The sequence below is a fragment of the Mizuhopecten yessoensis genome, unplaced genomic scaffold, assembly GCF_002113885.1.
Source record: "Mizuhopecten yessoensis strain PY_sf001 unplaced genomic scaffold, ASM211388v2 scaffold3459, whole genome shotgun sequence".
Taxonomy (NCBI): Eukaryota; Metazoa; Mollusca; class Bivalvia; order Pectinida; family Pectinidae; genus Mizuhopecten; species Mizuhopecten yessoensis.
In genome coordinates this window covers 791,167-817,925 of record NW_018405055.1, presented here as the reverse complement: position 1 = coordinate 817,925, position 26,759 = coordinate 791,167, and the positions used below count along the sequence as shown (strand labels likewise).

General features: G+C 34.9%; 1 protein-coding gene across 1 annotated transcript; it reads right to left on the bottom strand.

Annotated features, from left to right (window-relative positions):
* Nucleotides 1–3,226: 3,226 nt before the first annotated feature.
* Nucleotides 3,227–25,801, bottom strand: LOC110447543. The gene is made up of 14 exons (XM_021493315.1): nt 25,346–25,801; nt 24,826–24,942; nt 23,510–23,653; nt 21,229–21,496; nt 20,262–20,941; nt 19,272–19,395; nt 17,816–17,835; nt 10,225–10,307; nt 8,375–8,759; nt 7,965–8,081; nt 7,212–7,355; nt 6,731–6,998; nt 5,807–6,477; nt 3,227–5,445 (listed from the first exon to the last, which is right to left on the bottom strand). Exons 1-14 carry the CDS (start codon nt 25,719–25,721, stop codon nt 5,312–5,314), a joined length of 3,531 nt encoding a protein of 1,176 aa, XP_021348990.1. The 5' UTR covers nt 25,722–25,801; the 3' UTR covers nt 3,227–5,311.
* Between the last annotated feature and the right edge of the window lie 958 nt (nt 25,802–26,759).

Below are 26,759 nucleotides of genomic sequence, written 5' to 3'. Positions count from 1 at the left end.
AAATAGATATGTTTTATGTTAATGTTGATACAAGATCAATAAAGCATCATTCCTAGTTACTGATTGAACGAAGAACACATCAGTGTTTGCTCTTTAGTGAATTTGAGATGTTTGAAGTTCTATTTTATTAGTAAAAAGTAAGTGTTTTTCTTAATTATAGTTAGCATGTTTACGTAAGTTGCGCGATTTTTAATTTTTTCACGAGGACAATATCTGATTCCTCCAATTTAGTATTCCTTGCATATTAGTCCTGTCAAAACTCGTGGGCTATGCTTAGTCTCAAAGCCAGCTTCGCGGTGGGGGTAAACGTTCAGTTAATTATATTTTAATGAAAGAAAGAATCAGAATTCTCCCCATGCTGTTCCAGTGGGACATTTGATGTCGAAATAAAGGCGGTATTTACCACTGGCCTCCGTTTAGCATGTTGATATATTCAGCTTTAATTGTATACAAATGGTATTATAGTAACCAATTGTACATATCATTTTGATACCAACTTCATGTTCACTATAACTTTGATCGGTAATACTTCTTATCCAATGTCCAATGGCAATGACTGGCTTATAGTTTAAGAGAATTTTAAAGTCGGACACAAGCCGATAATTCCGACACTATTTGAGATGTGTGAGAATAGGTAAAAGTAAATATAGTGTACGTTCTTTCTGGCTGTTATCAGATATCCGCAATGATTTCATCAATTCCACCCAATGGGAATCATAACTATATAATCCTCAAAACACCTTAGCACTGTATTGTTACTGGTAGCCAAATTAATTATACGAACTCCATTTTATCATGTGCCTAAAGATTTACTTAAATATGTTATTAAAGAAAATTTTTATGCACTGAGCAATTCGATTTGTTTACTATAGCAAATAATGTTTGGTAAACAGACTTTCAACTAGTCCACAACACTCACGATGAACGGCACATTGCGCATTCCCTCTGGCTTCTACACAGCAGCTCAACGCGAAGCTATGTGGGTTAGCTTTAGCCACAGGCACACATATAATCATAAAATGTTTTCTGTATTAATAAAATTCTTATCAGCGTTGTTGTGAGATTTGTTTCACGAAGGGGAATTAAAAATAAAAATAAAAGAATTACTAATGACATTTTGTGTCCTTCCAATGTCATATTTTGGAACATGGTTTGTGACATGCATGTTAACTTTTCCATACACGTGGAGAGAACATGTAAACACGCAGACAGACATCATCGGTGAGGAGACAAATACATCTACGTGTATTTATTTATATATGGCTTGATATAGGTTTTAGACTTCCTTTGATACACAGACCTTTCCATAACTTTTCTACAATCCTGCCCTTATATGGTGTTGTACGTGAGAATCTAGTTGAATTTACCTAACATTGTTTAACATCTAGACAACATTGACAAAACGTTGTCAGTGGTGAACCACTTGGAACAGTGTACAACATTACTACATGTTATAAGCAATACCCAAGACTGCGTTACAGAAGCTACTCGGTTAAAGATTAAGGTCAGATATTGAACTTTACACCTACTTAGATAGTTCAGTGATATAGTCACACTCCTCAAGTGCTCAAACATTAACTGACCCACACATTAGGTACGTTTTGATAACGGTTCTGCTGTAGATAGGACATAGTAAAATTACGATGAGATAATTTTACGATAAACGCGTACTCGCCTGCGATCATATACGACATTGCCTAGATATATTTATGAATTATTCATTGCAATTTACGTGATATAGTATCTACATAGATAACCGGTGATCACATATTTGTATGGAATTTTTTTCGTTATGTTTGTATTCAGATGCAGTTTAAAGGCATACTTTGCTTGCTTAATTGATGTAACTTTATATGGACTGTATACATGATATTTCAGCTATGTCTAGTATCTTGACAAGTTACCACCGTATCACGTCTAATATCATGTCCCGGTGTAGCTATGTATCATGTAGTTATCACTGCATGTCAGATACAGACTCCGGTAGATTAAATCCTTAATGTAGAAACAGAAATATTAGGAATGAAAAATCTGGCCAACATTGATTTACATTTGGACTATTATAACTGTCAAGGAGAGAAAAAAAACAAATACCATTCAGTTGCTTCTTCTGTACAAACCACACTGACGAGCACAACAAAGAACGTAGGTATCTATATCACACAAAGAACGTAGGTATCTATATCACACAAAGGATGTAGGAATCTATATCACACAAAGAACGTAGGTATCTATATCACACAAAGAAACAGAATATCCCACAATGTGATCACGATAGAAACTATAAAGCTTGTCCATAGACTTATTCAACCTATATCTTTCTCGAAACCTTATGTGTAAGTTTGTCCGTTAGTATCTGACATTTATGAAAGAAGTCATTTTTGAGCGCGTTGGCATTGACTATCCTGCGCCATGTAAACATAGTATGTGAGGAATGGAAGTATATTACTACTATTAAAAAAAGGTTGCAGACATTCATGTTGAAGTGTCTGGTGTAGAGCCATGGTTATTGTCAGCAGTCTTTTTGGAAATATTCACAACGAAAACAATGAAGATATTTTCTTCCAGGAATTTAATCATTGGCACGTTTGTGTCCTTAATAAAATTTCAACTTGGCAATTGGCATGGTTTCACAAAACATGCTCCGGAATAGCTCACAACTGTATGTTATACTCGTTTGTTTTTAAAGAGAACGAAGCCCTCCTTCAGTTTGGATGAAAGACGATAGTGACAGAGTGGAAAAGTTAAATTAAAACATTTCAATTAGTCGCCGCGGTAACACGGTAATACGGTAACAAGATGGCTATAATGTTTGTGTCATAATGTAGAATATGTAAAGCTGAACAAGGCGAGTCTGTGGTAACTATAATTGTAGGTACTGAACAAATGAGATATTTTCTTTTCTCATGTTTTACATTAGTTTCAAGGATTTTAGTTCGAGCTACGGCTTTATTTACACTTTTATATTACTTTTTTTTAATGAATTTAAGTTCAGACCTTCTTTGGTTATTCAAAAACATCTTAATTTAGGGTGGCTTGTAGCGACCATTTTTTAACGTTTTCAATGTTAATGAAACAAACTGAAGAATCGTCGTCAATGAGACATTAATAAAATCAGAGGAACCTAAACTCATTTGAAAGGGTCAATTTGTCTTTCAAAAGGCATGATTATCAAGCTTTCTGTTATGAGACGCCTGATTCTTAAATGAGCAAAACGTAATGAAAACATTGTATATTTTATTTCATTTCAAAACATAATTCATAACAATTATGAACAATATATTGCTCTGCACCAGTTCTGTTTAGTATAAGTACCTTCCCAATATTAACAACATTTTACAACCTTAAATGTAACAATCTATACATAGCTCGTAAATACACGTACTGTTGAAACGATAGCTAATATTGATAAAGATCACTCAAACAAAGAATTCCACTCTATCACATCAGTATTCCTTGAAGATCTCTAGATAAAATGTTACGACCGGGTATTCCTAGACATTTATCTGGTCAGATGGTTACTCGTACAATACATCCTTGATGCCTCTCTAGTCACAAAACTCACACAGCCACCACACAGCCATTCATCGATGCCATTTTGGTCACAAAACTTACACAGCCAATCACTGATGCCACTTTAGCCACAAAACTCGCACAGCCACTTACACATCCATTCATTGATGCCACTCCTGTCATGAAACTTACACATTCATTTCTTGATGCCACTTTAGTTATAAAACTTACACATTAATTCCTTGATGCCATTTTAGTTATAAAACTTACACATTCATTCCTTGCTGTCATTTTAGTTATAAAACTTACACATTCATTCCTTGATGCCATTTTAGTCACAAAACTCACACAATCACCAACACAGCTATTCATTGATGCCACTTTGGTCACAAAACTTACACAGCCAATCACTGGTGCCACTTTAGCCACAAAACTCGCACAGCCACTTACACATCCATTCATTGATGCCACTCCTGTCATGAAACTTACTCATTCATTTCTTGATGCCACTTTAGTTATAAAACTTACACATTAATTCCTTGATGCCACTTTAGTTATAAAACTTACACATTCATTTCCTGATGCCACTTAAGTTATAAAACTTACACATTCATTCCTTGATGCAATTTTAGTTATAAAACTTACACATTCATTTCTTGAGGCCACTTTAGTTATAAAACTTACACATTCATACCTTGATGCAATTTTAGTTATAAAACTTACACATTCATTTCCTGATGCCACTTAAGTTATAAAACTTACACATTCATTCCTTGATGCAATTTTAGTTATAGAACTTACACATTCATTCTTTGATGCCATTTTAGTTATAAATCTTACACATTCATTTCTTGATGCCACTTTAGTTATAAAACTTACACATTCATTCTTTGATGCCATTTTAGTTATAAATCTTACACATTCATTTCTTGATGCCACTTTAGTTATAAAACTTACACATTCATTCCTTGATGCAATTTTAGTTATAAAACTTACACATTCATTCTTTGATGCCATTTTAGTTATAAAACTTACACATTCATTTCTTGATGCCACTTTAGTTATAAAACTTACATAAATATTCCCTGATGCCACCCTAGTCATACAACTTTCACAGTCTTTGTTTTGTATCCATCTCATTAAAAATTAACACATAAATTAATACATACATTTACACCATCAATAAATCATACCCTGTAGTTTCAATACTATATGTTTGTATACTTTACCTCAAGTGATATGAGATTTCTAATTTACAAAATAAGACGATTCGTTTCAGTAAAAAAACAGTATTTCTTTCTTGACTTGTATCATACAAGTTACACGTGAAAACAAAAATAGAAATGCTTTTGTATATTAACAATCCGCCATTTTCACGTAAAAATCGAACACAGTCAATGTCATTTAGCTTCGAGTTAAATGGTAAAGTTATCGAGATAAAGGAAAGGGAGCACCGTTAATATGTCGTGTTTACTTATAAAGTCATGTATAGTCGTGTATATTATATACAATGTACACAAAAATTAACCATACATATGTTTCATGGCAATACTATCAAGCATAACAAAAACGTTAAGCAGAGGTCTGATTCTTCCTTGAAATTAAATGTAGATTGGCTTTGTCAACGAGGAAACCATGTTTATATCTAACGAAGTATATCTGTTTCGAAAAAAGTATATTCAAATAAATGAAAAAGAATAAACGGGTCCACACAAATTTTAGAAGCGATTAATTATGAATATTATGAAGATTATGTTTGAGATATTTACTGTGTTTTCTGTACCAATCTATTTGACTTTCAATGCTCTTTCTTGTCCTGTCTCAAATGGTGGTGTGCATTTCCTGCTGTCAAAATCAAGCCACCAAAAATCATGCAAGCTCCTCCAAGATAAAAGCCATCATTGAAATGACCGTTTATATCTTTCATGATACCTGAAATGAGAAGTTCGGTTTTAATAGATTATGTAAAACAGACAGGTTGCGCATGTATGCATGAAGTATTATTAATAAAGAGTATGGTATACATTGTTGGTTTTCCTTATCATATGGATATAAATATGAATATTTAGGCATACATTAAACATTAAATTATGGTTGTACTAACGGTGACTTCTGTTTTTATCCAGGAGATCAATGCATCATATTTTTTATTTTACTGCTTTTACTTTGTACAGATTATTTATTAACAAACGGGCAGTATTTGCCTGTTGACGAGTGGTTAAACCAAAAACACTATCATATTGCTTTTTAGTAAAGAAAATATAGAATAGAAGATCACGGCGTTAACACTCACCTGCTATTGGCGGGCCCAGAAACATGCCGATTCCTTGGAAAAATATCAATATTCCGAAGGAATTCACCAAGTTTTTCACGCCCAGAATGTCCACAATGACGACAGACTTCTGGGAAATGTATGTTCCTACCGTTAATCCGTAAAAAGCACACACCACACAAAGTTCCTCAAATGTGTCGATGTACGGCACTATAAATGACACAGCCCCAATAAAGAACATAACAACATTGTAGATGTATACTCTATACTTCTTAACTTTCTTTAAGTCACATACAATTCCTGAAAGTATCCTACCTACACCGTCAAAAAATCCGGCGATTGCTATAGCATACGACGACTGGAGGTCACTCATCCCTTTAGACTTAGCGTAAGGTGGTATAAACACAAACGCGGACTGAAACGCTATCGTAAACAGTAATATAGCAGCACAAAAACATGAAAAACGTATATCTTTTAACAGAGAAAAATTCATTATTTGACGTTTAGGCTTGCTTTCTGATTTACGGGACGAAAAGGAAAATTTGTTTTTAGTTAGATTAGTTTCATTATTATTTGGCTGCTGAATTGACGATTGTTTGTTATTAATCTCTGTATCACATTTGTGGCTAGGTTCAGGCTGATTCATCGCCATCAATTCTGTTCCCAATTCTGTGTCCTTAGAAAGTTTTCTCCTGAAAACACAAAAAGATCATGTATAACAACAATACAGGTAGTAATTGCATACATATGGGGAAAAAACCTTAAATATACAATGGCGAGAATGACAAATTCTTAATTGACGTTTTATTTTTATTTTCAATAAGTCAAATATATGTTATGCATTTAAACGTTACCTTTATTCAGATGAACAAAGCACACTCCTTAGATGAAAAAGTATGCAAAGATAAGCAAAAGTTTTTTAAAGTTTGTATAAGTATCCAGTACCTTGTAGTATGCGCAGTTATTTGGATGTGTTGCCACAGGGGTCTAAAGAGACATCCACTTACAGCAAGATGTAACATCACAGCCCCAAGAATGAGAAACGTGCCGAAGAAACCATAAAACGTAAAGAAGAATTCGATCATGGTAGGAAAGAGAAAGGATCCGAAACCCACTCCAGATGTTGACAAACCGACAGCGATTCCTCGTTTTTTGTTAAAATATTCTCCCACTATAATCACAGCAGGAGCATAGGCGAGCAACCTACCAAAACCTGAAAGATGCAATAATTGATGTTGGTGTTTTATCGATACAATTACATAAAAACTACATTAAACCTACGTCAAAATTGTAAATCAATGGTTCAGAAAATGTCAAATTAATAAATAAATACATAAACGAAAAATTTAAAAGAAGTCGTTGAATAAGTTAATTAAAACCAAAATATGGTGCAATATCAGGTTAAATAAAAATACGGACACGTTACCTCCTAGAACTCCATAACTGAAGTATGTGAATGTGAGGTTGGGTGCGAACGCTGTGGCCACCATACTGATACAGACAAGAAGCGATCCAGTTATAACCACGGACCTGTGGGAGTATCGGTTACACAGCACGCTACATATAGGCCCTGCAACAAAATCGTATCCAGAATTAGTATTGGTCTTACGTTTTCTGGTAGGATAAACTTTAGGATTATTAGTTTGACGCATAACAAGTATAGCAAAGAAAACAAACCGATTTGGGGAAAGAACTTTGACTAACCTATTTAGTTGTAGACAAGAGGAAAGATGTTCACTCACCAAGAGTTAATCGCGTTCCTAAGGATATCTGTTGACTTGCATACAGTCAATCGCATTCCCAAATGAAATTTGACTCATCAACAGGCAATTGGAAACTTGAGAAATAATGTTGTTATTTCTTGAGTCAATGCGAGACATGAGAATAGATGTCGGCTCACCTTGAATCGACCACAGACTAGGTTTTAGGGTGATTTTAATCGAGTCAATAGCAGACACCCGAAATAAAGTTAGCTAACCACGACAATCACCGATTTGATAATTATGTTAACTAACCTACAGCCAAACGCAATTCGTGTGAATGTGACATACCTGGAGAGATCACATTAAACGGCGACTTGCCAGGATTAAATAGCAAACCAACCATAGAGTCAATCGCTGAAATAAAATATATCGATTTATCTAGAGTCAACGGCAGTTTTGTTGGAAGGTTGACTTACCAAGAGTCAATCGGAAACCCGAAGAAAGCGACAGCACCCATGCAGTGGCTGCGGCAGATTGTTGGAACTTTTCGTCAAGTTTGATAAACAATATACCTGATGATCTCTCAAGTCCACCTGTAATACGTATCATGTAATACAGTTAAGTATGTTATATCATATCAATCATCATGCAAATGAGACGAAAATTATTTATGTTCAATCAAAGTTCAATCACAGTCTTGAATGTGAATCATATCAATGTCTCAAGCAGTAAATTATGTATATGTTACATTGGAGTGGTTTAGTTGGAATAATAACCCGAGTTTAATCACACAAAAAGCAATAGGTATGTTACAATGTGATTGTGTACATTGGCCTATTTTCATACTTTGGTGACACATTTAGGTTTTCCCCTTACATTTCCATACCTATGAAGAGGTGAACCATCACACTGCCCAGGACAATGAACCAACCATATCCTCCGTCTGGAGCTAAGTTTATGTCCTCATCCTCCTTTGTCTCCTCAATGATACCAGCAACTCCTTCTTCGTCATCAAGTCCCCCTCCCGGAGCGACATCTGGTGCAGGTTTAAACACTTTCTCGGAATCTCCATTCATTAACATTGAAGTTTCCGTCTCTGAGTATAAATCATCTGTTCTATGCGATTTTGTACCGTTTTTCACAATCATAGATTGCTCAATGTCCAAGTCATTGATCCTGTGTGACTCGAAATCTTTCAAGATGGATTGTTCCGTCATTGAATCCTCAACTTCATTTTCATCATGGTATCTGCCTTTGTTTTCCATGGTTATCTGGGGAAAATATATTTCTTTTTATGGCTTGCACATAATCAGTGTTACGGATAAATGTTATGTGAGAAATATACTATTCTAATGTTGTCGCTCAATTGAAAAAAAATATCCTAATGAGAATTGTTTGTTTTATTGTACATTCATCAACATCAACACATCAAACCACACACATGGATAAATGTCACAGGCAAATGTGATAAAGAGAAAACGGAACCAGATGGTTAAAGAGAGAGAAAATAATTCCTCGGGGCCTCACCTATGTGATACTATACACGTGTTAGTATAATGTTTATGGTTGAAAGTTGACATACACCTTTCTGTGATGTATTCAATAATACGTTTTACAAGAGTATTACAAGCTAAACTGTCACACTCATCTGAGCAGTATTCAACCCATTAACATTGTAGCTCGGCTATAACAGGTAACATTGCCATACCCAATCATAAAAAAATCTGAACATCTTTTAGATATGTTGCTCCGATACTTTGATATAGCCTGCCATCAAGTAAGTCAACATCAAATAGTTTTAATCAGAGTGCAGAAAAGATTTCAACACTAAACATATCCAGACCAGTGAATAGGTAATAATTTATATTTCTGGGATGGTATGCTGGAACACCTGATACATGTCATATGTATATTATCTTATATATATCTTGATGAGAATATCTTATTTACATGACATTTAATCAACTGTTTATTTTATAAGTACACTGTGACACATGCATTTGACTTTCTTACTCTGTGATATTATCATCTTACCAGTGACATGCTATGACCTTACCTTATGTTCTTTGTGTGCGTGTACTACATGTATGTATTATATGTATTACCCGTGATGTATACATGATGCAAATATTGCTAACCTTTAACTCGACCACATGTGACATAGGTCGTTGACTCGAAATGTTATTAAACTTTAATAAAGTTTTTTATCATAAAAATCAGAAAAGAGTAATAATAATATACAACATTTGAAATGATATATTTAACATTTGAAAAGATATATACAACATTTGACAAGAGTATGAATGTGTTGCTATTTGAACCACCAATGTTAAAATAAAACATGCATTAAATCACATTTAACACGACTATATTCAAAGCGTACAGCAACATATTTGTACGATGCATTAAAATAATATGCACTCTTAATATGACATTTTAAGTGATTTACTCCATTCTCCCCAGGTACGTAAAGGAACAGTACATGTGTAATTATTTTCAAACGAGTGCGACTCACAATGAATACGGCTGTGATTTTCATCGAATAAATACGAATTGTCCTATGATTCCTGACCAGTGGTTAACACAATACTTTGTAACCATTAATTGACCATACAGCCACTGGAGTTTGCTGACTGAGTGTGTCAAGCCATTATACAATTTCAGTATATAATACTTACCGCCATTCTGACAGTCAGAACATCCAATGTCGTATCACAATGCCTGTGGTAATTTTACCTTAAATAGTACAGCACATACGCCACACACACATATATTGCAGTTACATTTAGAATCTGGTGAAATCCCCGTGAGCATTGCATCTTACATCCTCGTTTCAAATACCATGCGATATTACGTTAAAAATAAAGTTTCTTAGAGCGATACCTGTATATAACAACAGAAAAATTCCATTACATTATGTCCTTGATCGGTCACAAAGTGTTCTTATTTACATAGTTGATAACCGTCAGAGGCTTTATCGGGTATTAACACGTGGTCTGCCACATAAAACATGCGTATAGTCATTGAGACAGCACATATATTCCCATATCAATTATGAATCAAGTTAAAAAGTCAAGGTCAACATTGACAACCACCCTTCTAAAAGTTAAGAGGATGATGTAAATCTGTACATGGTTGCAGGGTTATCCACAAAAACACTCCATATCTACAGAACTGCACACGGGTCACCTTCCTCAGCGTGACATTACATGGCGAGCTATATACAGTTGATGTTTATTTCCATACACACATACGTTAATGATGGCAAGCTCCAACGCGTATATGTGCGTTGGCAATATGTATATCTGTTCATCTGGCTATCAGATTACAAGAGTGCATTGCCCGTATGGGTAAATATCAGGAGAGCTTTTTACATGTGGCTACTAAGGTATTAATACGGTTTGAAATACAGGATCTTGTATTGTACGGCCTGAAAAACTTCACACTTCAAGCTGTAACTTTAAATTAAGAATGATAAATCACATTATAACTCCTATATCAGTAAAACAGGTGGGAAAACTACCAGTATCACTACAAAGACAAGGTTACCTTGCATTATATAATATGCCCGGCACACGTTGAATAAGCAGTTGTTTGTATCGTTGAAATATGTGAAATATTTGTGAGTTACTGATGTTAAAGGAGACATACTACTGCATACCTGATAGATCAGCGAGTGCTATAAAACATAATCGAATGCATGTAGTTTAGTCTATTAATTGGTGATATAATTCACCCAAGTGTTTCAGGGGGCATAACTCGTAAATTACGGTCAGATAATGATGGTGATCCGATTTGTATGAGCTCGAATGGTAAGAATCCATTCAAAATTACTCTAGATATTGAGCGGACACCGATTCACCAATTGAATAAATGGGCTAAACTCCGTATATTAAAGTCAGATAATGGTAGTTATCGAAAATAATCCGAGCTCTCATCGTCATTACCCTTCAGTACCTCAATAGTTTGTTCTAAATGTGAATTTTACATTGTATCAACTATTACTTAACTAAGAATACGCATTAGTGTACATTGACAACGAACTGAAACCGATAAAATGTACACGTTAATAAACATATTCATGAATCTACCAGTAATAACTTTAAATGATTACTTAATCATCAATTATATTCATCTTTTTCTATGAGACAGGAAAGATCACTTTATCAAATTACTAAAACCTAGACTTAACAGACCACCATGTTTGCGCTAGTTTGTTCACTAATCTTGTAAACAATTAACCCGTGGTAGCAGGGAAGACCTAGGCCGAAGGCCGAGGGCAACAGTTCCCTTGGTCTTCCCTGCTACCGAGGGTCAAGGATTTGACTGTTCCCCCAGTGCCACTGAAACAAATAATTTATTACCTGACTCTCCATTTAAGAAACTTCATGAATTGTGCTAGGTAGGATAAATGACTGTATGACAGGAATGTCAGGATAGAAGATTCTACGTAAAATCTACACAAAACCTCGTTCAGTTCTACATTACTGCAGCTTTCGTCGATCATAACACCTTTCTCTGCACAATATTTATCCAAAATATTCACAGGACCCTTAATGACGTTTTTTGTACTAAGAGAGTCCCTATTTTCCATAAGCAATTCCAAATCTTGTTCAGAAACATCCACAAATCTGCCGTTATTCGCCATTTTCACCAGATGATAACAAACATATCTGTATCAAAAAGACGCTTGAGGGGGCCGCCGACGGGATAATTATCTGCGCACGATTGTCGAGCATACAACAGCAAGTGTGCAACAGTCGACATTAGTTTACGGGTTTCAGTCTTTTCCATGGAATTTTTTATTAAAACAGTCAAAAATACTTCATATGCACTTAAATAGAGAGTCAGGTAATAATGTAAATTGTCACGTTATTATGATATGTGATTGTGACGTCATGACGTTATCCTGTAGAAATAAACTTAAAGGTCCATCTGGAGAATGAACGATGCATTTTTTATTTGGTTTAAGTTGGTCTCGATGTCTTACTTTTTATACTTACCTACCTAACATGGACATCTATTCTCCCTTATTATATATTTCCATTTGGTGTGGCAATACCCTTCTATGGACGTTGTATGCCGGGATTCATTTGTGAGATTATAACTGCAGCTGCTTTTTGTATTGTATGAATAGGTGACTATGAACATTTTTCAAATGTTCCGGCACATTTAACGACACTGGTCAAATATTAAAAAAATATCACAGTTAAAAAAACAAATCAATCATAACTCTGTAATATATTTCGAGTTGTTTAGGGAAACAGCGCGTGATTTCAGCTGTTCCTCTGTTGTTGTTCGAAATGGTTATTGGAATGACCTCGCCGATAACAATATGAAATTTTGAATCGTAGGGAAAAGAATGAATCCTAATTGCATTTCTTATAATAAAACGAAATAATGTTAACAATAAACCGCAAAAGTGTTGCCACACAGACACACAGACACTGAATGGTGCACTGTTCCGCATCATCCAGTTTGTCTGAGACACCTGTTGCAGTGAAGCAGAAGGTAAGAATCATCGATGCGGTTTATTGATTGAAAAATATAGATACATATTTCTGTTTCATTTATATCATACATTTCTAAAAGCGTTCAATGGAAATTTCAAAACAAACCATACAAAAGTAATATCTGTTATAAAAACAGACTGTTGTATGATTAAAGGTAAGTGCGGTACTTTACCAGGTATAACAGTATTGCTGTTATTATAGTTTATTCATTCATCATAACAATCAGATATACAGAATATCTTAGTGCTGGTCATTGGTCGTTGTAGTTTTGAATTTCAAAATCAAAAACATAATGGTATGACGTTTCTTGTTCATAAAGGTCGAAATTAAGGTTATTCTCATTATTTATTCCCGTTTATTGTATTTGTTTCTTCATACAGCTGCATCTGAACCATTGTTCCTGAAAATGCGTTTACCTTTGTCTGTGTACAATTATCCTAAACAACACAAGGATATTCCAGAATTTGTATAATATAATAGGTAACATACTAAAGAGATAATGTATAGCGGGTATATATCGCGGGGGTTTTAATTTCGCTATATTCGCGCTTTGACTAATATCCACGAATTCTAAACACCAGCGAAATTATCAAAAATGTTAACCACTTTTACATTCCTTATCACAACATGTTGAAATACTTATAACCCAACGCTGTTATACCAGCTTAAATTAACTCAAATCACCTGACAACTGGGCAGTCCATGTAAAAACAGCACTTACATATAAGTGCCCACAACATATTAATGTGTACACAGTAGGTGATTAATTGATTACAGTTTACTCCTACAAAGTACAAACACATTTGATTTTCTTTCGAGTGAAGTCACTGGCGGATGAAAACGATCGGGATCAGTGTTTTCAAACGGTTTACCTATATTTCGAGGTTTAACCCTACAGTGATGGCACTGAAAATACTTTGCACAAAACATGGGATTCGGATGCGCAGCGAAATTTAACCCCAGCGAATATGTACGGAATACGAAACCGCGAAATATTGACCCCCCGCGAACTTAAAGCTCTATACTGTACGTTGATTCTTATGTATGCTTAGTCTTAGGTACACTAGACAGATACTTCGTCAAGATGTTTGTTATTGTTGCTGTTGTTATTTAACAATTGAACCATATGTGCAAGTTGACCACAAACACAAAAGTGATAATATGTTGATCAATGAATAACAGGTGTTCGCATACATTGATGTTCAGATATACCACGATTCCTCCTGAATAGCTTGAATTGGCGAAAACGATCAAGGAATGCGACTTTCGAACATAGGATTTATGTTGTTTCAAACACCAACTTTTTTTCACTTACTTGTAATAAGTATAAGGCCCCCATCAAACAAGACACCCAGGGGCCTTAATATCTCACCTGGAATTTTATTTTCAATTTAAAACCTGCTTAGTACCACAAACCTTTATCAAAGGAGTACAAGAAACAAAGTCGCAAGAAGAACTACATGTAAATCTGTTTTGGTGGGCAAGACAACAAGAAATGAGTTTCCATGCTATTTCCCGATGAGGTAGCCTCCAGGGATTGGTCTGGGCCTCTGGGGAGGGGGATCTTTTGCCAAAGATGCTCTAGAAAAAGTTTGATGAAATTCCCTTCATTAATGAAAAAGGAAAACGATTTTTAATTTTCCTCTATTTCCCCTATTGGGTCTCACGTGCACCCCTTCTGCCCCAAAGGGGGCAACAGTCTCAATTTATACAGTTTATACAAATTGAGTTTGTTTCCCTTTAGCATGCTTCAGACCACATTTGGTTTTAATCCCTTCATTTGTTTAGAAGGGAAAAGATTTTTCTATATTTCCCCTATTGGGCCACGCTCCTCTGCCCCGGGGGGGGGGGGGGGGGCACATCCAATATTGATAGATATTACCAAAAGATGCTCTAGAACAATTTTGGTCAAAATCCCGCCATCGGTACAAAAGGAGATGGATCTTAAATGTTTAATTCCTCTATTTCCACTAATGGGCCCCAACCATCTGCGACAAAGAATGGGCCCACACATCTCAGTTTATACAAAATTGATTCGTTTGTTCGTTCACATGCTTCAGACTGCATTTGGTTTAAAGCCCTTCCCTTGTACAGTAGGAGAAACCGTTTCCTCTATTTCCCTATTGGGTCTCGCATCTCTTACCCCAGAGGGGCCACACCCTCCGTTTATTCAAACTTGAGGCCCCTTTGTCCAAAGGTGCTCTAGAACAAATTTGGTCAAAATCCTTCCACTGGTTGAGAAGAAGAAGATTTTTAAAGATTTACCTATTTTCCCCCTATTTGGCCCCACCACTCAGGGGGGGGTGCGGGGGGCATAACCTCTGTTTATACAAAACTGAGAACCCTTTGGTCAATGATGCTCCAGACCAAATTTGGTAAAAATCCCTTCATCGGTACAAAACACGCTGCGCCACGGCAAAAGCTCACTTGGCCCTTTGGGCCAGGTGAGCTAAAAATGATACCATACTCAATATATTTCATGTGCATTTCGTATAATATTTCATTCAAAATAACACGCGAGAAAACATGAAAAATATCACAAGCAAAAATTTCACATATGTTCTGTATTTATAATCTCTAGGTTGTGAAAGTTTGATTACATAAACGAATATTACTATTAGGATTTTTCCTAAAAATAAATCGGGGTTGCGGTGTAGGAAATGAAATATTACAATAATGAAAACTCAAGGTGTTTTTTTTTCTCCGGGAGATTCATTTAATGTGTTTGAACAAAAACTGGTTAAATACGTCATGCAAAGTTCGTTAACAATCAAAAATACATTTGTAGATATATATTTCATACAAAAAACTAGTTTTTAACGTCATTATAAAAACAAAGTTAACAAAAACATGGGTTCCCACTGAATTTCGGCCTCGTTTGATGTCTTGCTTGAAAAATGACTAATTAGTAAATGAAAAGTACGACATAAGAATCAAAATCAGTCCGTTCTGAAACGATTCGAAATTCTTCTTTAATGGCTTGTAAGCTTATATATATGACATGCAGTACTTCATGGGTTGAAAGCCACATGTATTTTACAAGAGTGATAGCTTACTTCAAATTATTTTTCATTTGTATTTTTCATTTGTCTTTCAAATCATAAAAATATTTGATTTCACCCAAACTCTAAAAAATATATAAAAGTATTCGAGAGACAAACACAATTATCCTTTCAATACAAAGCGGAGATCGAACTAAAGAAATGGTTCATTATATACTCGTAAAACTTTCCGCCACAAAATCTTACCGTAGTAATAAAAGGTCCCATAATAAAAATAAACTATTTTTGGAGAAAACCCAGCAATTTTCAATTTCGTTGATATAGATCATATAACACGATATCATTATAAACTTAAGAAACAACAGGTGCACGTCCGGCACAATCGTAAACATCTTGGTGTTTTTTCTTCCCATACATTGTACAACGAGGACATCAAAACAAAAGAAATGGTATATTTAATTGCCGTATGGATTCCAAGGCGATACCGGAAACAAAGCTGGTCCTGCACCAAGTCGTACATTATAAAGGAAGATAACGTTCCAATGTCTATTTCGTTAATAGGAAAAGAAATAACATATATAATCATATATAATATCTGACTTCGGAGTTTTCACTTAAAGTTATAACAAGACATTAATTAATTATCGCGACAAAAGTCTAATCTAGCAATACTGTCAATACGTAAATACGTAACTGCGCTCGAGATCGATTCCATTATTCCAATGCAATATCGTCATATTATTATCATCTAATACTGTTGTTATCAACAACAGTTTTAATGACGATTTCTCAATTTCCACTTCAATATTAATGCTACTTTAGAAACCTCAAATGTTCGACATTAAGACATCCAATATATCTCGCATCAGCAAACTTGATACTATCGGTAGTGAATTTCTACAACCATGTGATTTGACAAATATAAAATGTAATCCAAGCATAAAAAACTAGAGCTCTCGAAACAAACGTGTCAAGCTTATCCATGGTGTGACACATCCACTTTAGATATCAGGCCTTGCAAGTAAGAAACATTTCAGTTCAATTCAATTCTGAGAACTAGGGCACTCAGTATCAACGTTTTGAACAAAACCATGTCATCTGTCCCGCTTCGTGTTAACAGGAAGATTTCAAAGAATAGCAGACGAACGGTCGACAACGAACCAACATATCTGCTATAGTTGAAATAATCTGTATATAAATACAAAGCAAACTGTAATATCGAGACGTATCAGTCATAAGTGTAAGATTCCATATACGTGTAAATAACATAAACAATGGATAATACAACAGTCAATTACATTTGAAACGATCACAGAACAAACACCTTTGTACTACTCGTCTCTCACTAAAATTATAAATGCTGCTGTGTTTTATCAACCTTTTTTTGCCAAATTTGATTTTTGCGTATGTACAAGTAATATACACTAGTTTCTTTAGGTAAAAGATTGTTTATAGAAATAGAAACATATAACATTAAAAGCGAATAAAATTTATATAAATACCTTTATCAAAAATAATTCATCCCAGAAGATTTCATTTAAGCGAGGTTCTTCCGATTTACAACGAAAACTTCGGAACCAAATTCCAAATGAATGGAAACGATTTTGTTGTCCTTTAATCCAAAATATCTGCGAATAAAATGAATAAAATGATCCTCGTTGGAGAGAAAAAAAATGACATTCCCGTGTAAAACGAAGGTAGAAATGTCATACAAGCCTGTGTATTGTGCATAGAAAATCAGATTACATCTCCATCATCTAAAATATAAATTGTTCCATTGTTCAACTAACTTCATGCCCTTCTATGATATACGTAGCAGCTGTGGATAATTTCTGCAAAATACACATACATAGCCTTATTCTGTATAATACAAGATTTCCAGTGAGTCCAAAATAAATTAAGCACTTGTGAATTAGCACCTTATATCATGTATACTCGTCTACGGTATACGCTACATACTGCAGTATGATACCCTGATATAGCAATACTTCCCTCTGGTGAAGGGTGCATTTATAAAGTCACAAAACATAATAACAACGTTCTTGTATGTATATGAACAAATCTGTCAACCGTGACATGATGAAAGTATTACAGTTCTTATCCCGATGTCATGTATTTAGAGAAATGTAGTGAACTTTGTCTTACAAATTACAAAAACTTAAACAACTTTCATGCTTATGTAAAGATTTGTAAAAATGATTACAAAAGTAAACAATAAATTGGTCTAGTGCTTCACACAAAATCGTGCTGTTTACTACGTGTAGTAATTGGTACATCAATATCACACAAACAAAAAACAATGATTTTCCCTAGCATGATGTATAAAAGATATAAGTTTATTCTCTTGTAGACTATTGTTTGACTTACAAAAATCATCAGAAATAAGAGTGCAATGAACTATGCATTGAAATATGCAAGGGATGGAAAATAATGAAAAAAAATGGCAAGATGGACAATCATGCTAACGGGTAAACGAAATGTTTGATACTTGCAAAAACGTGAAAAACATGATTGATACCAGCCGAACAATTTACTATAACAAGTCAATTTGTTGACAAAGTTCGGGTAAACAGCCGTATCTTAATAAGAATAAGCCAATACTGTAAAATTGATGATGAGACGAGACGTGAAATGAGTTGGTGAACCAAAGATAAGAAGCATGAAAATGTTTGTTAAATGTATATGAAATATCAAGGATGTAACTCCGTGGAATCATCGGTATCAAATACCAAATTGTCATACATTTGTATTTAGTGAACAATATATATCCCAATTCAAAGTGCTCCGCATACCTTGCCAAGATAGTAAACATGCCAAGAATGGTGAATATATGTAAAATAAAGAGGTGGTTAAGATCTAGATAAACTTTGGTATTAGAAATGATCAAAGAGAAATAACTCTGTTCAAACACAGGTAAACTTCTGAAACGAGAAGTCTTCTGAGATCGATCTGCTTGGAAAATGAAAAGCATGAGAGTGCCGACTTAAAAATCTAACAAGCGAGCGGGTGGACGGACGGACAGCGTACATGGTAACGACCTGACGTTGATGGGAATCAATAATAATATCTATGAATTAGCACACATTTGTTCCATTAAAATGCAAAATTTTCAAAATTGACCCTGAGATTATCATATCAAAATGAGCAATACAAATGCAAATTATCTACATTTCACTTCTCCTATTACATAAGGTTTGAAGATTAACGCTGTGTCATCACCAGATCTGTTGAGTTTTGTAGCATACAACAATCCTCCTATGTTGATAACCGTTTCTTCAATCTCAGATAATGAATGATGTTGGCGAGTGCTAAAACCAAAGCACCCAAAAACATCGATGCTCCACCAAAATAGAATCCGATGTCGTAGTGACCATTGACATCTTTCATAAAACCTGAAATAGAATGTTCAAGACCAGTGTAAGAGCAAGCTGGCTGACCAGATATACGGATATTATATACAGTGACTTTTGCTACAGTATTATTTTCACAATAATCATGGAAGGAGTAAACCGTGAAAGGCTAAGTAAATGACGAACTACATAATGCATAACGCGAGAAACACGATTTTCACACGACTAGACAAATAACGAAGCGGTATATAGTAATTTCTCCCAAATCTCGATATATTATTATATAATCCATGTAGAACATTACTGTACGTAATGTGATTCTTGCCTACCCCATATCTACTGGTATTGGAACATACTCTCTGACCCAACGGTCGGAATCACAATTGTGACGTTAACCTGAAAATCAATAACGCAGCGACTGTGACGTCACAATAATAGTTATATATCCACTGTCAAAACAGCAAATGACATCGCTTCACGTGATAACTACAATAACAGAAAGTAAATTTTGCTGTAAAGCTTACTATACTTTTACCTTACATTACAATTGTTTCGTTGTCCAGTATACTCATTGTTGTCTTTGCAATGCCAGAGTTGAATATTAACAGAATGTCTGGTAGAAATATATCGATCATTATTTAGGAAAACGAGATATAGAAATCCTACCCTCTGATGTAAAGTCTAAGGTCAAAACCTCGTAAAGCTTTTTATCTGACCAAAATATTACGCTAAAGTGTTAAATTTCCATTTTCCCCATACCCACATACTAATTGGCTGAATTTATCTTTTTGCAATAATTCTTTCATTGTCATCTTCATATAACATTACAAAAACGTCTTTCAGTTATCGTTACCAGCATAAATACAGTGTATTGAGATAAAAACAAAATGCGTTACCAAGCAACTTACCTGCAATAGGTGGACCAAGAAACATGCCGATACCCTGGAAACATATCAGTAGCCCAAACGAATTAACAAGTTTTTTCACGCCAAGAATATCCACAATGATGACAGATTTCTGACAGATGTAGGTCCCGACCAGTAGTCCATACACACCACAAAGTACACTGAGCTCCACAAAGGTGTCGAGCTGAGGTACAACCAACGATACAAATCCCACCAGGAACAGTACAGCGTTGTAGATATAAAGTCGGTATTTCTTCACACTTTTAAGGTCAAGTAAAAACCCAGAAACTATACGGCTAGTTCCATCAAAGAATCCAGCGACAGACACAATATACGAAGCTTCTATTTCAGATATACCCTTAGATTTAGCGTAGGCGGGTATGAAAACAAAGGCTGACTGGAATGATATGGTAAACAATAATATGGCAATACAAAAAGAAGCAAATCGAAGATCTTTCATCAACGATAACTCGAGCACTTTATTCTTCGGCTTACTGTCGTTATTTGAAGAAAAGAATGAAGACATCTTCCTGAATTTTGACACTTTTGTTTGGGGTGCCAATACAACGTTTTGCTTTGCTACTTGTTTTTGATCTAGTTTTGCACTGCTTTGCTTATCCCATCCATCTTCACATAAAGCTGTTGTTTCGGGTCCTACATCAGACTCTTTTATATTCTTTCCCCTATAAACAAGTTAAGGATATGGTTTAGTCTGAGTATATGACTACACATAGGTTTTTCTGCGATTTTGCTTAACTGAGGTATTAATTAAAAGAGGAAATTGTGATTTCTAGTTCAATTTTTCCGTATAGGAAGCAGATTTATTTAAAACAGCCTTTTATGCTAAACGGGGGAAAATTCACTTGAATATCTACACAAATAGTCTCATATTTTGGGCCGAAACCAGAGGGTAATATTTAATTAAGAATGTGAATGTTAAGATGTTCCTATGCGATTGTATGTGACTTACCTTGTGTCATGTACCATCATCTTGATATGGAGCCAGAGAGGCCTAAACAAACACCCACACACAGAAATGTTCAGCATCACAGCTCCAAGGATAAGAAAGGCGCCAAAGAAGCCATAAAAGTTGAACAAAGTCTCAATAATGGTAGGGAACAAGAAGGAGCCAAATCCAACACCTGATGTTGCAATGCCGACAGCAAGACCTCGCCTTTTGTTAAAGTATTCGCCTACTATAACTACAGCTGGGGAATACGCTAGTAGTCTGCCTATCCCTGTAAGAAATCAGTATACAATATAAAACTAGATAGCAGTTTATATGTCCCTGTAAGTAACCAATACACATAATAACACAAGCTAGCAAAGGTATATATCTCTCCGTAAGAAATCAGTATACAAAATAAAACAAGATAGCAGTTTATCTATCCCTGTAAGTAACCAGTACTCATAATAACACACGCTAGCAAAGGTATATATCTCTCTCCGTAAGAAATCAGTATACAAAGTAAAACAAGATAGCAGTTTATATATCCCTGTAAGTAACCAATACACATAATAACACAAGCTAGCAGTATATCTCTCTCCGTAAGAAATCAGTATACAAAATAAAACAAGATAGCAGTTTATATATCCCTGTAAGTAACCAATACACATTATATTACACCTCTACTTTATTTACTCTATATAAAAGTAATTGGTTAAATCGAATATATCCCCACTTTTGCCTGACTGTGTTTTAGTCCTGTGTGTTAGTCTGGGAACTAAAACACACCTACACTCGGGTGTTTCCGCCAAGCCAATCAGGCGAGAGGTGGGCGGAGCTTGTTACCGAACTCGGAAGCGACGCGCGAGGTGGGCGGAGCTTGCAACCGAAATCGGAAGCATTTGGTTCCATTGACATCAAAAGGGTATTTGGGACTTGATGCTATACAGCTTATGGTTTACAAATATTTTCTAGTTAAAACTATCTCTCCACTGTGTATCGGTATAATAAAACGGTTAAAGTATGGGGTTGAGGCATATAGCAAGTTTCTGGTGTCCCTTGACCATGCATATTTCCCTCGGCTTCGCCTCGGGAAATAGACCTGGTCTCGGGACACCAGAAACTTGCTATATCCCTCAACCCCATACTTTAACTGTATAATAACACATGCAAGCATTATATATATATATCCCTGTAAAAAATCAGTACACATAATAACACACGTTAGCAGTATATCTATCCCTGTAAGAAATCAGTATACATAATAACACATGTTAGCAGTATATCTATCCCTGTAATAACACAGTAGCCAATACACATAATGAAATAAGCCAGCAATATATATACCCCTGTAAATAACCAATACACACTTAACACTCAAGTGAAACAACACAAGAGAATAATGAAGTGTTAACAAACCCCAATGCAAACTCACAATTTGTGTGTTAACTGTGTTAGTGACAATGAAATAACAAGGTATACTTATGAGAATAATCAAATACATCAACCTTAATATCACACAAAGAAATACCATATATAGTTCCCATTGAGATAATGATCAAACTTGCGAATAATCTTGATCATGCAACATTCAAACCCTATAAATTAAGTCTGTCTGTCAGTGGTCAACATCTACCACAGAGATCATGATATAAGGAGCAAGCTATTGAATACTGAATCACTGTGACGTGTGAATGCAGGATGCAGTGGTGTTCATATTAGTCTTTCTACTAACATACCTGAGCTTAGAAAGCTCAATTGAGTTGAATTTAACAAAAAATGGAAGAAAATCTAATGACCTTTCTTATGGTCAAAACCAGCTTTCAAATGCTATATTACTTATGAGCAAAACTGCACTTACATCATTGACTCTGTAAACAAATTCAGGAATAGAAGGAATACCTATAAATAGTATAAAGTATACAATAGGAAGTATACTATAGGAAGTCGATGCGTACTCCGAAACAAATCTGCATTTATTCTTTACAATTTTTTGATATTTATAATGAAAATAATAGCATACCTATTGTCACAGTGTATGTAAAATGTTCAGGTATTTAAATGATTTATACTATTTTGACAAAAAAAATACATATCATCAAGTCCTTGTCAAGGAGGAGCAAAGACTAATAATCCCTGAAAATCTAACTTTAACATCTTCTTCTTTGTGATTTATGGAATGCTTTTACATGTATATTATATCTATACATGTAGTGAAATAAGTGCAATCTTTAAAAACATATTCTGGCATGGGTCTTATGGAAATACTCAGGAAGTGAAATCACATCAAATTCATATACTGTACCTCCTAAGACTCCAAAGCTAAAATAGGTGAAAGATAGACTGGGTGAGACAGCAGTGATGATCATGCTGATACACAAGATGATACCTCCTGTGATAACCACAGATCGATGGGAGAATCGGTTACACAGAATGCTACACAGAGGACCTACAACATAAATAACATATACAGCTTATAAAATGTCAAGGTAATATGGTCTTGGTCACTTATTGCACGAAACCATGACAACATTCATTGCAGCTGTTCAAAAAGACAAAAAAAATACTTAAAAATTTGACAGCTTTTGGACATATCTTCACTCAGGGGGACGAAATCTACATACAGGAATCAACATAGTTTCTTTTTTCAAAATGAAATTAGATCAGCAACCTTTAAAGTGACATATCGTTAAAACCAATATTTCATTTATTGAACGTACGTGTTGTCTGTACTACCAATTGTTTCATATACAGTATCATACACACAGAGCAGGCTTACAACAGTCCATAACATAGGTTAGTGTTACCTGGTGTGGTTTTGGACAAGTTTCACAAGTCATGTCTCTGACATCAAAGAATTACTCAAACACAATTTACATATGATTATACAAAGAGTTATCCCAGACTTTTCTTGGAGAGGGGTATCTTGCATTACTTGAATCACAGATCTGCTAGGATGGATCCCAAAGGACCAAAAAATTACTATCAGACCTAATGGAAGGAAGGTCAATACACCAAAACCAAATCTAGTAATCTCACAGCTAATGGAAGGAAACATCTAATATCATTATGAATATAAAATTGAGGGAGAAGAACTTGATAAAAATTAATAAAGAATATTAGATCTACAGGGGAGAGCTCAAATTACCAGGAGAAATCTAGTAAGCACAGACGTACTTAGACCGCCTAATGGGAGGGAGACCAACTTTACAACCACTACTAGTAATCTCAGACATAATGGAATGTAGGTCAACATGCAGAAGGAACCTAGTAATCTCATATCTACAGGAAGGGAAGTCAACATATAAATGATAACAGTAATCTCAAACCTACTTTGAGGGAGGTAATCTTACAAAAAAAGTTTATCCCAGATATAATGGGAGGTCAACCTTCCTAGAGATAATCTCAGCCCTGCAAGGAGGTCAACCTACCTAGAGATAATTTCAGTCCTGCTGGGAGGTCAACCTACCTAAAGATAATATCAGCTCTGCCAGGAGGTCAACCTACCTAAAGATAATATCAGCTCTGCCAGGAGGTCAACCTACCTAGAGATAATCTCAGACCTGCAAGGAGGTCAACCTACTTAGAGATAATCTCAGACCTGCTGGCAGGTCAACCTACCTAGAGATAATCTCAGCCCTGCTGGGAGGGATGTTGCCCAGGCTGTCGCAGCAGCAGACTTTTGAAATTTGTCTTCAAATTTTAAATAAATAATCCCAGCTGATCGCTCTATTCCACCTATAATGATTAAAATAAAGCAATCATGTCACTGAAGACTGTTTATTAACAATTACAAATAAATTAATTGATTTACTATTGTTTCTCTTACACTTCCCTAAATATCGTATTTTCATCTGAAAATGATTGATATTCCAATAACAGGATGTTAGAGTAAAGGTGACTTTTTTTGTATTGTCTTGTATATGTATTGACTTGCTGCATTATATTACCTTTCTATCTAAAACCTTGTAAGTCGGTTTGTTCTTTATATAGTAATTATTAAATTAACCTTGACCTTCACCTCAAATCTAAATGTAGTAACCCAAAAAATTATACTGACAATGCCAAATTCAAAATGATACTTAAGGGACGTTGAGACAAATAATGACATTGTATCTATAAGAGTGCTTTAATCAAATACCTATGAAGAGATGGACCAGCAGACTGCCCAAGACAATGATCCATCCAAACCCTCCATCTGGGGCTGGGTTTTCTTCCTCCATCTCCACCACAGGTTTGTCAGATTCCTTGGACTCCTCCATTGTTCCAATAGCTTTTCTGTCCTCTATTCTGCCCTGAACACCTCCATTTTCTAAAAGACAGTGGTCAATTATATTCACACACTCTTTCATTTCTAGTGTAGTTTTATCCTCATTTATCTCAGAGGGACACTCAATAATGGAATCCTTCATTTTCTGGGTATTTATATCCTCATTTATCAAACTAGAGTACTCGGTTTCCTGGTCCTGAGTACCACTTCGGTGACGGTAATCTTGTGGTTCCTTACTAGCGTCCATACTTTTTATTTACAGGTAACCTTCCTGTAGGATCCCTATAATCCTGTTTTTCATTTGTATGTGAATATCATCCGGTTGCAATCAGCAGCATTTACCTATAACAGCAAAATGTGCTTTAGCATGAGCATATTTAATGAACACTCTTGCTTTTGACAAGCCAATACATTTTTGTCCCCTTGGATGGAAACTCTGAAGCATACTTTGGATATCAAATATATTTCTCAGTTTTTATAAACAGGTTTTACTTTAATACATGCATACACATTGTATGTATATTGTATGTACCTTACCAGTACGAAACAGTTAACTTTTTAATATGGTTCATACCAAAGTCAGCAGTCCTTTCAGAAAACTGTTTAAGGATGTTCATGTACACAAAAAATAGGGAAACACTATGAAAAAAAGAAATGTTCTTTTGGTCTCATCACGTTCATATCTTCTTTATTGGTAAATGTAGATGTATTAATTATATAGCATTTCACATTAACATATATAGTGTTGATTTCTATGACAAGAGTTTGTATCTTTTTAGAAAAAGAATAAAATCAATAAGTTGCAGATGTAGCATTTATGATGTTCCAGCAAAATAAAAATAAAATGATAATTCAGTCGCATTGTACACAGGTGCTTGAAATTTTGACTGTAAGCGAAAATAATTGTATTTTAAAAATTAAAATTATAAAAAACAGGAAAACACTTAAAAAAAAGGAAATGTTTTTTATAATAGAACTTCCCCTGGATTTTTTTGTATATTATGATTGTTTAAATAGAGTAATTGTTTGAAATTAGATGAGAATTTCAAACACCTGTGCATTGTGATTAATATCCTAGTTAGGCATGCTATTGATAGATACCAAGCTTTTTTTTAATCATCAAAACTATTTTAGATGATATGAAAACCGCTTTCCTGACCATTTAAAATAAAAAGTGCTCTCTAGTATTCAAATAAAAAACAAAAAACCTCAAAAGTAAAACAGTGGCACATGCAACCTTAAAAATGAAAAAAAAAAAAAAGGGGGGGGCGCGGGGGGGGGGGGG